This window comes from Lepisosteus oculatus, chromosome 2 (assembly GCF_040954835.1).
Source record: "Lepisosteus oculatus isolate fLepOcu1 chromosome 2, fLepOcu1.hap2, whole genome shotgun sequence".
NCBI lineage: Eukaryota > Metazoa > Chordata > Actinopteri > Semionotiformes > Lepisosteidae > Lepisosteus > Lepisosteus oculatus.
In genome coordinates, this window is record NC_090697.1 from 8,591,750 (window position 1) to 8,605,000 (window position 13,251).

The following is a 13,251-nucleotide window of genomic DNA, read 5'->3' on the forward strand; positions in this document are numbered from 1 at the left end:
AGTCTCAGAGAAACTGAGCTTTCCGTGTTGTTTTCTCCCTAGCCGTCGCTGTCCAGGTCTAGCCATGTCTAAATGAAAAACGTCCAGCCGGCCTGGCCAAAAGTTACCCTCATCGACACGGACACCGTTTTCAGTTTTTACATATCGGGTTTTATTAAATGGCACCCGGAGAGCACATGGTATTAAAGACCCTAGAGTGCAAAGGAAATAAAAGGAATCCTATTTACAAAGATTTAAACTATCTCGTTGAGGGAAACGGTGACAAATTTTCCATGTAAGATTAATAAAACCCCACTAAATAAGCAGCCGATAATTACACACAGCATTAATTAATCTTAATAATTCAAAACATCGGAAACCCGATGTCAATTTTCATTAAAACTAAAACATGACAACACACAAGTTTCATAAATCATGTAACTGTTGTATCGTTGGCTTGCAGGGTCATGTACTCTAAACTCCTAAAAAAAGCCTCTGAACTGGTTAAAGGGTTAATTTCTAACAAAACCAAATGTCAGTCGAGTTTAACTGTAAACCGCTGCCTTTCCCTCGAGTTCCCCCCACCACGAATTTCATTATATACGACATACAGTATCTACGTATAGTTTAAAAGATTTCACATAGGGTGTGATGACGTAGACGTGTTACGGGGTGTTTATTTTATTCTAATGTACATTTCTGCCGAATGTGCTGATGAAGCTGAACGCTCCTCGAATCTGCGAGTGTGAAACCCCAGGCAGCGGTCCTGTGGGCTATAAGAGGGTCGTGACGAGAGTTGTCCTTCCTCAGTGCTGGGTCGGAGTGGGAGGTGAGTGTGTGGATGTCTGTGGCTCCTAACATGCGGACGCATTGATTAGTACTGTACTTACTAGCAGTATTTTTATATTGTCCCTGACAAATGCATACAACCTGTGAAGGGTTAAGTGTAGCCCGCCCACGTGTAAAGACGATTTGTGATTGCATGTTTTTTTTTTCATTCGTGGAGACTTGAAAGTTCTTCGAGAGTCATTATTTCAGTCACTTAGCACGTCTTTGTACATTCCTATATTGCAAAGGAACAAGCAATAGGTTTGTTCCATGCTGAAAAGAGAGGAAAGTAAACGCAACGTTTTCGGCCGTGGAGACTTCTTCAGGTGTGGACATTTATATAATGTAGAATGATTTGTTATGTTTGTCGTAGTTGGTTAGCAGTTGTAGTATTTTAGTTATGGCCTAGATAGCTTATTTAATACGCTTCCTTTTTAGAGGAATAAAATCTCGACATTTCGAGACTACGATTTTTTTTTTTTGCAGCAGCAGATAACGCCTGCACTACTCCAACAACTGATGCACAGCATTTAGGAGTAAATCTTAATATTTTTGTTTAATTCTAGCATAGAGCACACATCGGTAGACCTGTTTTGTGGACACGTGTTCGGTGAGGGGTTTAAAAAAAAATCAGTTACCCGCAGTATTGCTCGCGCGCCTTCCTGCCGGTGTTGGCAGAACTACAACTCCCGGCATGCTCTGGGCTCACGCCTGCGCAGGCTTGCCATGCGACAAACGTGCCTGCCCCTCCCCCCTGTGTTTTGTTTACTGCGGTGCAGTCTAGTTTCTCTTCCTTTCTTCTCCCGTTTAGTCACTTTGAAGGAAGGGTTTGGTATCATGGCAAGAGGCGGGGTTTTCGGAAACGTGTCCGGGGAGGGAACGCCACAGCAGCTGTCGGCATCTGGGAACAGTTGAGACGGCGCAACGTGATGTGGCTGTAACGCGCATTGCTGGTATGTATATTGGCACGCCGCTATGCTTGAAACTTTCATTTTGCACGTGTGCACAAAAGATTATAAGCTAGTCGTGCCGGATCAAGTCTTGGGTGGTGTGTTCTTGGCTCAGACCGCAGTTCCCGTGTACAAGTGCAGTGTAACTGCAGGGGTGATCTGTTTTTAAACCTTAAAACCACATTTCCGGTATCGACGGAAAGACGTGTTCAGCTGTTGGAACCTCTCTCTTCGGGTGCCGGGCAGAGTGTAAGATGTTATGAAGCACAGGAGAGCGAAAGAGCTGCGGTGGTTCGGCACAGATTAAGCAAGAGTGTCCAAATGAAGGGGAAAGTGAAAATCTGAAATCTCTAAGGGACTGGAGAGGATTTAAAAAGAATTACCAAAGGTCTGCACCTAGTCTCTGTCCAGACTTTTACATGGGCCTGCTGCTGAATAGACTGAAGATTTGGTGAATTTCATGTGGAATTTAGTTTCTATGCGTAGTGAGTAAGTGATCTTGGAAATGGGAGTAACGTTTTTTGTCTCTTTGCAGTAAAAATGGACTGGACATGAGGCGCTGAAATGCTGTTTGAAGGTAAGATTTGGTGAGGGTTGAACAGACTAATGGGGGTGGGGGGGCTGAGCTGTGAGTCGCTGGGTTGAAATTTTATGTGGGATACTGCTGTTGTACCCTGGAGTGAGGTACTTCGCTCAGGTTGCTGTATGAGAAGGCTCTCATTTGACTGAGCTGATAAAGGATCATAAGTACAGGTACAATGAGCAGTTGATAAGATGGGCTTTAAAATTAGCTTTTTTTTTTTTGCAGTGCACAGCTTTGATTCCTGTCCAGTGCAGTGAGTGAACCGTGAAGAATTACAGGAGGTATTGACCGGGTTTCTAGATCTTGTTGCGTTCAACGGTTGCTTTAATGATGACTCTATCCCGAACCTGACTTCATATCTGATTGACAGTCTTATATGGATCTGACTTCTGAATCGCAACCACTTTTTTTTTTGCCATTTGAAGTACGGGGGAAATTGTGTATGACTATTTTTTTGGTCTTTTGCTTTCCCATTCTTGACAGTGTAATCATGTATGATGTTAGGAATTTAAGACCTTGCTTGGAAAGATTTGAGATTTGCACAGCGGGATAAATCATTTTCACCCTGTGGGTCAGAACATTTTTACCACAATTTTAGGGTAGTTCACTTTTGGAGACCTCTTTATTTGATTGTAGCTTTGTGGTCTGACCTTTTAATAAAGCATGGAAAGGTAGTGGGAACAAACGGTGGCAAAATGCTGGTGTTCTGTCAGTTCATATAACTAGTATAAAGCCATTGTCTGAACTCCCCTCTTTTTGTACTCTTTTTTTAAAAACAGTTTTATTAACCTAACTGTAGCAATGTATCCCTTACATATTTCAGCTACATGTTTTTTTTTTTTTACCCACAGTAAACTGTTGGGGAAAACAGTAGGATTCTGCATAATGGGTATGTACATTTTTTTTTATTTTAATCTTGTGCTTTGGTTTATTTGTGGTCTCATTAATGATGAATCTATCCCGAACCTGACCTAGAACTGATTGATAATTCTTTTCGGATCTGACTGCTGAAATTTGACCACAGGTGCTGCTTGGATTACTTTTTGCTTGATCGATGTGGCTTTTCAATGTGGCTTTTTCTTTTGCAGGTTGCTGGCATATTGTATCTGGTGTCAAAGGTATGGGAACTTGCTTAACATGTACTGTTGCAAATCGAGATAAACCTCAGTAGTGTTAGACTGCTGGTGTGCAGTATATAAGAATGACTTAAAGGACTCCCCTCTGCTCCTCTGGCACATAAACTGGCAGCTTGTTTGATGACCTCCTTCAACCTAATTTTAATTCATACTAGCCATAGCACCTGACGCTTTTAGATCTTAATTTCTTTTGAAGTAAGAAACACCTGTAAGACCTACAGGAACCCAGTTCCAGAGGACTAGAGTTGCCTATTCTTACCCTAGCCTCTTAAGTTGATTGGCCCATTTGGTGATTGAATGTGTTAAAGGCAGACTTCTTTATTTTAATAGGATCTGCAACGATTGAATGTCCACATTTGAAGATCTCTGGATATCCGAGGGAAACAAGGCGATGATGCTAATTGGCGAGATGCGATGGTTTATAGCCACTTCATGGCTTTGAAATGTTAAGGCAACTACAGGCAATAAACATCTAACTTGACTTAATTGATTCTGGTCCACCTTTTCTTATTTACAGGGTTTTTGTGTTTTACACATCTTTGCTCCAGATAGATCTGAGGGTTGAGGGGGGGCCTGGATTATGTTCCCCCAGATGGCACCTGGCCATAATGAATGTCAAAGCCCTGGCTACTACACAATAGTGCTGATATTATGAATCTACAGAAATGGAAATGTTTGCCTTCTGGATTTTGAAGGGCTGCTTTTGTTGATCCCACCAGTGCAGCTGAGAGTACCTTGCCTGAAGCTAAAGCTTTAAATTATTCATTTTTAATGAAGACCCTTCTAGGAAAATTAAGAGTCCCTTAAGTGAACTGGAGAGTGTGAGCTTGCTACTGAAGCTATTGTCAGGGGTAGATCAGTAAAGGCTAGTTGCATGCTGAGAATTGCATTTTGGATGTGGAGTTTTTTTTAGCTGTACTTTATTGAAAAATTTCCTTGGAACAACTAAGATTTCCATTCTCTGGTCTATATACTCAGGAGAGATCGGAGTATATATTCATTTGACAAGATAAAGCCCAAAGTATCCAAGACTTGAAAACCCAGAGTTTTCCCTGGCTGTCTACAAAACCATACACTGAGTTTTCTTGGAAATTATCCACTCTGGAAGCAACATCCTATGATGCCAGGTAGAGGAGAGATGACTGTAGATTTGTTAATGCGATTAAGTTAAACTTGAGTTCTAGGACCTGATTGCCACCACTTCACTGCTGTGATGGGGATTCTGCAGGTAGGAGTGTTTAGTCCAAGTACTCGGAGGGCTCTGCAAGGTCTCCTGCAGATTGATTGCTAATGTTTGGGTGCTTGCAGTGAGAATGAGGGGTTTGCCGATGCGATCGGTGCTACCTTTCCTGTAAAGTATGGTAGAGTCTGCATCATACCAGAAGAGTTGGTGGTGGTGGGATGAATGAAATGCTTGTTCACATGCATACTGCGATACAAAGACATTAAGGAAACATCAACAACAGTGGCAGCAGGAAGATAACCCTTTAGTGGACAAAACTAGTAGAAAGTGGGTGGATGGAGTTTGGGGGGGGGGGGGGGGGGGGAGGTTATAACTGCTACTTCATTTTAAGTCTTTCTATTTTTAGCAAAATAGAATATGTTCTGCAGCTGGAAAAAGAAATAGAGTACAGTATTATACATGGGTGGTCCAAAATTCAAGAGTGGAACCTGAACTGTGGATGTGATATGATCTGCGCAGTGGTGGACACATACACCCTGTGATAACTAAAGGGACTGCAGTGACCCCAGCAGGAACGTCTGGAGAGTGGGTGGAAGTTGGAGCACCTGGAGGAAACCCAGTTTAATTTGGGGAGAAGAGGCAGAAGGTACCCCCATTTCAAGCGGAGGGCAGCCAATTATGATGCTCAAAACCTGCAGCATTTCTTGATGATTCTCTTGCACCTTGTGGGAAAAATCTTTGGGGATGTGGGTTTCACTTCAGTTAATGTGAGATTAATTACTCTGCAGCACCACAGATTGCAGGTAAAATGCAAATGTATTGTGGAGCTGCCATCTTGATTATTTGCAGCCTTCTTTAATTACAGGGTACTACACAAATACTGATAATGGGAAAGCAGTTATCTCTTCAGGGATAGGCAAAACTATTATTACTGTGGATTTCAGGCTTAATAAATACCGCTGCTCTCCTGTACAAGTTGGAGTTGTCCGATACCCGAGTCGGTGAATTGGTTACCCCTATGCCTGTTGCCACTTGACCCTTTTTCAGTTTCTGACATATGAGGTTTTGTACACCGGGAGAAAGGCCGCTTTCTGTTCTGTTACTCCAGTTCACTTAAGACCGTGATGGTACCCAGACACTGGAGAATTGCTGATGTTGTACCTGTCCATAAACTGCGTGAGAAAACGGAGTCAAGTAGTTACAACTCTCATTCAGGTCCATAAAATAGACCCATAATTATAGTCTTCTATTACATCCAAGGTAATGGAAACCACTGTAAGAAATAAATTGAGGTACTGCTTATTTAGATATAAAAACTTAGGAAATAGCATGGATTTAGAAAAGGTAGGTCTTTCCTATCCACCTTTTTAGAGCTCTTAGAACAAACAACTGCAATGAATGAACACAGGGTATATGATATGGTGTATTTAGATTTTCATAGGTATTTTGGCAAAGTTCCTTATAAATATTCTCTAGGCATTCCAAAAAAATGTATTTGGAAGTTTAATGATAATTAATTTCTTGCACTTATATAGCAATTTTCTGAACTCTCCCCTCAAAGCACTTTATAAGTAATGGTGACTCCTGTCCACCACCACCAATATCCAGCCCCACCTGGATGATACACCAACATGCTCACCGCGCACCAGCTATCTGTGGAGAGAAGAACAGTGTGATGAAGCCAATTCGTAGATAGGAATTATTAGGAGGCCATGAAGGCTAATGGGAAATGTGTCCATACTCTTTTCAAGAAACACCCCGGGATTTTTAAATACTACAGAGAGTCAGTTTTATGTCATCCAAGGGACGGTGCTTTTTTACAGCAAAGTGTCCTCAGCACTATACTGGGGCATTAAAACCCACACAGACCACAAGGTGAGTGCCCCCTACTGGCCCCACTAACACCTCTTCCAGCAGCAGCCTCAGTTTTTCCCAGGAGTCTCCCATCCAGGTACTGACCAGGCTCACACCTGCCGAGCTTCAGTGGGGCTGCCAGTTGTGAGTTGCTGGATGATATTACTGATTGCATTTGAGTACAGTTTGAGTAGAACACAAGGTACGGATAAAGGGTGAATGCACAAATTCACAAATTTAAATGCCAGTACCTGGATGGGAGACCTGGGAAAAACAAAGGTTGCTGCTGGAAGAGGTGTTAGTGGGGCCAGCAGGGGGCGCTCACCCTGCAGTCTGTGTGGGTCCTAATGCCCCAGTATAGTGACAGGGACACTATACTGTAAAAAATGGTGCCATCCTTCAGTCGAGACATAAAACCGAGGTCCTGACTCTCTGGTCATTAAAAATCCCAGGGCCTTTTTCAAATGGGTGTAACCCCGGCATTCCGACCAAGTTTCCCATTGGCCTTTACCAATCATGGCCTCCTAATAATCCCTATCTCTGAACTGGCTTCATCACTCTGTTCTCCTTACTGAGAGCTGGTGTGTTGTGAGTGTACTGGTGCACTATGGCTGCTGTCGCATCATCCAGGTGGGGCTGCACACTGGTGGGGGTGGAGGGGATCCCCATTACCTGTAAAGCGCTTTGAGTGGAGTGTCCAGAAAAGCACAATATAAGTCTAAGCAATTATTATTACAAATTGGGGTGATGGAATTCTTATCTAAGAATGGGCACTTTCAAATCCTCCTTTTTTACTCAAACTTGGAATTGTTGAACTTACTGTTTAAATGTATACTAGTTGCTTTTGTTTTATTGTATAGTGCCTTGAGATGATGAAAGTCTGTTATATTGCGTCAGAGTGATGAAAGATGAACAATATTGTCCTCACCTGCAGGAGTGTATACTGTACATGTGTGACTGTATGCTACAATGATTTGGGAGCTACAAATATTGATGCCTTTTACACTTAACCTTAGACCTCAGTCAGATTGTTAGATGTCTTGATAATTCCCGTGAATTATCAGTTCATTAATGCTTTTCCGTGCCGTCGTGGAAAACGTATCACCACAGCCGCCCGTCCGGAAACCCCAAAACGTGCTTGTGTTGAATTTGTTTTTTGTGAATGAACTGCTTTTGCCTTTAACGGAAAAAACAAAATTAAAATTCGTAGGCGATATCGCATTAACACTGCCCCGACATGTGATCGAAAACGTTTTACACGTTTAAATGCTGTTGAAGTACACACGAGCGGGGGATAAGAAAACGGTTAAAAGAAATACGATTGAATTATTCTGAAATTATTCACTTTTCCTCCCGCGTTTGCGCACAAGTCCTCCGGGTTTCGCCCGGCTCCGCTGCGCTTAGCAACAGTAACAATAGAAAGCACCTCGGTTTCTAGGCGACGCGCTGAAGGGGATCCCCTGACCCACCCGCCGCGTCAATCGCCTCCAACGCATCTCCCCTCTTTGTTCTGAGCGCCGCGTTCACGCCGAGTTCAGCGGGGACGCGCCCCTCGGCGGCCCAGGCCCCTCCCGTCATTGATGGAGCGGGTAGCCCCTCCCCCCTCCCCGCAAGCCCCGCCCCCGTCCCCCAACCCCTCGTGGTTGTCAGGCTGGAGCCGGCCGCTCTTTCCGCGAGAAAGCCGAGCCCGTGCGCGGCTGTGCGAGAAACCCCATCGATACGACCACACTCGCAGCGTGAGCGCGGCCGCCATTTTACACCATCCTGTGGAGTGGGGAGCAGAGCTGGGTCTGCGCTGTGGAGCTGCACGCCTTTCTCCTTCTTTTTTTTACACCCTTCCTTCCGAAAGAATACATTACCACACGGCTGAGTGATCCATCGCCAGGTAAATATGTGCGACGGCGTGGGGGCGGCGGCCGCCTGGAAGTTTTGCGGCTGGTACTTTTGTTTTAGCAGTGTTTTCAAACAACGTGCCTCCGATTCTGGATGGTGTCTCCACACCGGCTTTTTGAAAATGGACTCCAGTTATGTGGCGGCACGTTGACCAGCTAGGCCTTTGCACACCCGATCGATTTTTTTTTCCCCTCCTAACAAGCTACTGTGGGAAAGCATGGCGTTTTGTCCTGCAGTGTCGGCGTTGTGTAAGTTAACGAGTAGTGCTTGTGCCGCGTTTCTATTTTCGCCCACAGTGCTTGGGATCTGCACATTTCATTCATAAGGCCCCCGCGATTTCCCAAACCCAAAAGCTGAAAGGAGTGGGGGGGGGGAGTTTTCAGACGGATTTGCAAGCGGGGACGGCAGCGGTTACCGTGACATTAAACCGGACGGCACCACGTTGGGTGCCCAAAAAGGTGCTCTGTGAGGCGCGGTGTCATTTTTTCCCCTTTCGCCGTTAAAACACTCCCTTTTACTCCGGTTCCACACCTTGAAACTTTGAAGGTGCTCTGACGTGGATGGCGAACTCCTGCTCCCATTTTGTTTTTGTTTTAATTTCCCCGAGGAAATCAACCCTTTGCCGGCTAGCTTGAACCTAGCTGTGGCGATCCCGTTTTGCAGCCGCGCCATCACCGTACGATGGCCGTGGTTGAAGCCGTGCTCGGCGGTGGTGAGCCGGGGAGCCGCCGCTGGCCTAAAACACGTGTGCTCTGCAGCCGGAGCCCAGCAGCCCGCACGGGCGTGGAGGGGCTTTGTTCGGCTCCTGCCTCTCGGCTCCACGCCGAAAGGCGGGAAGGCTTTGTGAAACCTTATTTGCGATAAAAAAAAACGCAACCTTGACGGCGATCCAGCGAGAACCCCCAACTCGGATCGTTGGATTTTGCACTTGCTATTTTGTTCCGAGGCGCACCTGGCGTCCGTTTAGCGAGAGGGCATGCGCTGGGGGGGGCGCTCAGGTGTAAAAAGCGTATAAAATGTTTTGAGAACCGGTGTCTGATCGCAGTAGCCCAGCTACACGCATGTGACCTGCTCGTAAGGGTGCTGCCGAGAGCCCTCGGTGTCTTCCATGTGCATGCTTGTGCAATGTGACAAGATGATGATGTATGCCCCTTGCTTTCTGATATTCTGTTGCCTTCGGCTTTGGATTTATTTGGCTCATTGCATTTGCACAGATTTCTGGAGACATGGCAACAGAACATATTAATGGAAACGGTACAGAAGAACCAATGGACACCACCGCTGCAGTTACCCATTCTGAACACTTCCAGACTTTATTAGAAGCTGGTCTACCACAGAAAGTTGCTGAAAAACTAGATGAAATTTACCTAGCGGGTAAGGCGCACTAAATTCCTTTCTGAAAAAAAACACAACCGTTTTCTCACTTTGTTTGCAGTTGTTGGGTGTGCAGAGGACATGATAGTTATTTCTATTTGGGATGGGCATTGAGCCGCTCGAGCAACTTTTTTGGTCTGCTAACAAAATGGGTACTGCAGTGATCAAGTACATGTCACCATTTTTTTTTTGTTTCCAGTTCCAAATGTCTAAAGGTGTCGCACACACACGCGAGGTGCTTGTTTTTTCGAATGCTGACCGGTGCTGAAGTGCCGTGTGTTTTCAAATGGCACTCGCCGGTCAGGATCACACAGTGTCGATGTGTGAGTACAGTGTTCTGGAGCAGGACCATTGCAGTGAGGTGTCTGGAGGGGTGTATTCTGCCAGATGGGCTCAGGGTGGAACAATAGCAGCAGCTGTGCAAGGCAGGGACAGGTGATGTGGAGCCTTAAAGCACATCTTGGATATGCTAATTGCCGACATTAGTTTACAAAGCATCTGTTGTGATTAGGCAGGCCATGCTCTTGTCAGATAAGTAAATTGCAGACAGTTTATTCTTCAGACTCCTCGAAGCTGTGACACATCCCTGCCATGTTCGTTGCTCTTTTTCCCTCTTTTGAGTTGATCCTCTTTGTAAAATGAGGAATTATTCTACCTCACTGTTTTGTGTGCACCGTTTTTTAAAACTGACTGGTCTATAACTTTGCAGCCGTGTTAAAAATCTTCCCGTTTTACTGTGAAAACGTTCCATGTCCGAATGCCCGCTCTGTGACTGTGATGCAGCTACTGTCCACATGATGCTACATATATACTGTCCTTGAGTAACTCTGTTACAGTGATGGTTTACCGCTAAGATCTGACTGGACAGGTGCTGTTGTGAGCTTCTCTGATGTGACTTTCTCTAGAATGCTAACAGGATCCCTCTTTCCCAGGCCTGGTATCTCACAGTGACCTAGATGAAAGAGCAATTGAAGCTTTGAAAGAGTTCAATGAAGAAGGAGCTCTGCAGGTTCTACTTCAGTTTAAGGACAGCGATCTCTCACATGTTCAGGTAAGTACAAGGAGGTGTAGTTGGAAGGTCTGAAGTGGAGTAAAAGCAAGAAATTGTGACTTAAATTGTTTTTATGATGTGTTTTCTTGCAGAACAAAAGTGCCTTTCTGTGCGGTGTAATGAAGACCTACAGGCAGAGGGAGAAACAGGGGACCAAAGTGACAGAAGCCAGTAAAGGACCAGATGAAGCAAAAATAAAAGTAAGTCCAAATAAAAGAAACTTGAGAAAAGCAGTTTTATGTTAAAAATTGTACAGTGGTCGCACTTTTAATTCAGTCACATATGTCAAGACTTTGTGCTTGTGGTTCTCATTGCTTCAGCGTCTGGTGGGTTTCATTCAGATAGGAAGCTTGGTTACTTCAGTATACCCTTAACTGAATGAACAGTGTGATTAGCCCTTTTACCCATCTCCTAGGCGTTTCGGGATACTTAGAAATACCTGTAAATTTAATGCTTAAGTAACATGGATGAGAACGATCAAGCATCGTTAATTCCACACCCAGCAGGTAAAAGCAATCCCTGTTTGGGCTGCGGAGCTGTCTGCCTGTGAAATCTTTTCACTTTCCAGTGTGGTTTTAATCTCTGTTCCTTTGAGACTTGCATGCTGGTGTAGCTCTCTGCTTCAACAACTAAAAGTTTTAGTAAGTCGCCGTGAGAAAACACGCAGCTGCAGCAGCAGCAGATGCTGGGGACAAATTAGTCTGAACTGCGAAGTCCTGGCCTGGTTCCTTACTGTGTGACAGAGGTTTATGACTGGAGTACAGGCGCTTCTAGTGCCTCAGCACTATGCTGCTCTAAAGGGCTGTAGTTTCAGTAGTCGCACCTCGTGATGAATTATTTCAGATAGGGAAGTGCTTATGTTTTAATATAAGTAGAGTATAGTGGCTAAAAAGTAGGTCAGTCCAGTGCATTTTGAAAATTACTATTTTACTATCCAGTGCCGATTGCTGTCATTATAGGAAATTTGAGAACTTAGTAGAGTAAGAGGAATGATGCTTTGGGTGAAAATGTAGGTAATATCTAAATATAATCAAATAAATCAACTGAAATTACATTTTGTAATTCAGTGCTTTTTTTTCCAGTTTGGAGTAGTGTAGGGACTACTAGCCTGTGTAGGTAAGAAATGTTATCTGGGTTCCTTTTGATGGCAAGGTGAAGACTCTGTAACAGGTAATCTGTTTGAGTGGACTTTCATATTTATGGATGTGTTGCAGACATTTATTTTAAAAACTGACTGCAGGCTGGTTTTACATTCAAAGTGAAGAAATTGACTTGCATCTACCACCCACATCCTGACTCCTCCAACCCAGGCTAATTAAGCAGCTAGGAAGAGAACCTGAAACTCCATTTAATTATCCATATGGAAACATTATATTGGAGTGGGATCTTCTGTGTATACTGAATATTTCCACTTAAAGTTTTGTTGGAACTGGTTCTTGTGCTCTAATATGAATTGGTATGGTCAGTTGAGGAAATGTGTTAATTTACTGTAACCAGTGATAGATTTGTTTTGCGATCAATTTACAGGTAAATGCACACAGAGTTTTTTCGAATAGTGTCTATTCTGATTTTTTTCAGAATCTTCTATCTGTACAGACAGCTTCAAATTTGAATATCGACATAATATGGGTGTTATTGGATGAAGTGAATGGTTATCGGTGAACTTATTCATTTAATTGCATTAATAATGTCTAAACTTTGTTTGGCAGGCTTTGCTGGAAAGAACTGGTTACACGCTTGATGTGACTACAGGTCAGAGAAAATATGGTGGCCCCCCTCCAGAGACGGTGTACTCGGGGCCACAACCCACTATCGGTACAGAGGTAAGGTGTCATGTCTTAAGCAACGGTTTATTTGTGTCTCCATCCTTTATGCATATTGAACGTTATATGCATATGTAATGCAGATATTACACTTTGTGATTGCCTTTAAAAACCTATGATATGTTCTATTCAGGTTATTTTCATTGAGATGAGCATCCAAAGTCAAAAAGTCTGGCTGTAAAGCGATTTTATTCTCTCTTTGCAGATTTTTGTTGGCAAAATTCCAAGAGATTTGTTTGAAGATGAGCTTGTGCCGTTGTTTGAAAAAGCTGGGTCTATTTGGGACCTTCGTCTCATGATGGACCCCCTTAGTGGCCTCAATAGGGGATATGCCTTTGTCACTTTCTGCACTAAAGAAGCTGCCCAGGAGGCAGTAAAATTGGTATGTATCAGCACTATCACTGCGCTTTTAAAGCATGGCAAGTGAAAGAGCAGGGATTTTTATCTCTTCTGTGTGTGTGATCTCTTCACAGTGTAATAACACTGAAATTCGACCTGGGAAACACATTGGTGTGTGCATCTCCGTAGCCAATAACAGACTGTTTGTGGGTTCTATTCCCAAGAGCAAAACAAAAGAACAAATTGTAGAAGAATTTG

At 43.9% G+C, this 13,251-nt stretch overlaps 1 protein-coding gene, 1 long non-coding RNA gene and 2 other non-coding genes across 13 annotated transcripts in view; all 4 read left to right on the forward strand.

Annotated features, from left to right (window-relative positions):
- The first annotated feature begins 705 nt into the window (after nucleotides 1-705).
- On the forward strand, nucleotides 706-3,962 carry LOC107078083 (uncharacterized). Of its 3 annotated transcripts, none has more exons than XR_001479080.2 (7): nucleotides 706-808; nucleotides 1,619-1,760; nucleotides 2,293-2,334; nucleotides 2,566-2,621; nucleotides 3,192-3,229; nucleotides 3,429-3,458; nucleotides 3,807-3,962. It is a non-coding gene; the product is annotated as an uncharacterized lncRNA (long non-coding RNA). The 3 variants fall into 3 exon arrangements; XR_001479081.2 differs by lacking the exon at nucleotides 706-808 and adding an exon at nucleotides 824-1,133; XR_001479082.2 differs by lacking the exon at nucleotides 706-808 and adding an exon at nucleotides 1,166-1,343.
- On the forward strand, nucleotides 2,663-2,736 carry LOC138226801 (small nucleolar RNA SNORD50). Its single transcript, XR_011184709.1, has one exon. It is a non-coding gene; the product is annotated as a small nucleolar RNA SNORD50 (small nucleolar RNA).
- Nucleotides 3,282-3,354, forward strand: LOC138226790 (small nucleolar RNA SNORD50). The gene has a single exon (XR_011184698.1). It is a non-coding gene; the product is annotated as a small nucleolar RNA SNORD50 (small nucleolar RNA).
- A 4,225-nt stretch (nucleotides 3,963-8,187) lies between the features above and the next one.
- Nucleotides 8,188-13,251, forward strand: part of syncrip (synaptotagmin binding, cytoplasmic RNA interacting protein) — a 10,287-nt gene continuing 5,223 nt past the window's right edge. For 4 of the 8 annotated variants that reach the window (XM_069196535.1, XM_069196540.1, XM_069196548.1 and 1 more), the window contains exons 1-7: nucleotides 8,189-8,398; nucleotides 9,621-9,780; nucleotides 10,713-10,831; nucleotides 10,924-11,031; nucleotides 12,541-12,654; nucleotides 12,860-13,036; nucleotides 13,128-13,251. The exon at nucleotides 13,128-13,251 is cut by the window's right edge and continues 12 nt beyond it. In XM_069196535.1, coding sequence (XP_069052636.1) covers nucleotides 9,633-9,780; nucleotides 10,713-10,831; nucleotides 10,924-11,031; nucleotides 12,541-12,654; nucleotides 12,860-13,036; nucleotides 13,128-13,251 — 790 coding nt within the window. In that variant the 5' untranslated portion in view covers nucleotides 8,189-8,398; nucleotides 9,621-9,632. Of the gene's footprint in view, nucleotides 8,399-9,620; nucleotides 9,781-10,712; nucleotides 10,832-10,923; nucleotides 11,032-12,540; nucleotides 12,655-12,859; nucleotides 13,037-13,127 lie in introns of all 8 variants that reach the window. The other 4 variants (XM_069196554.1, XM_069196557.1, XM_069196533.1 and 1 more) reach the window with 3 other exon arrangements.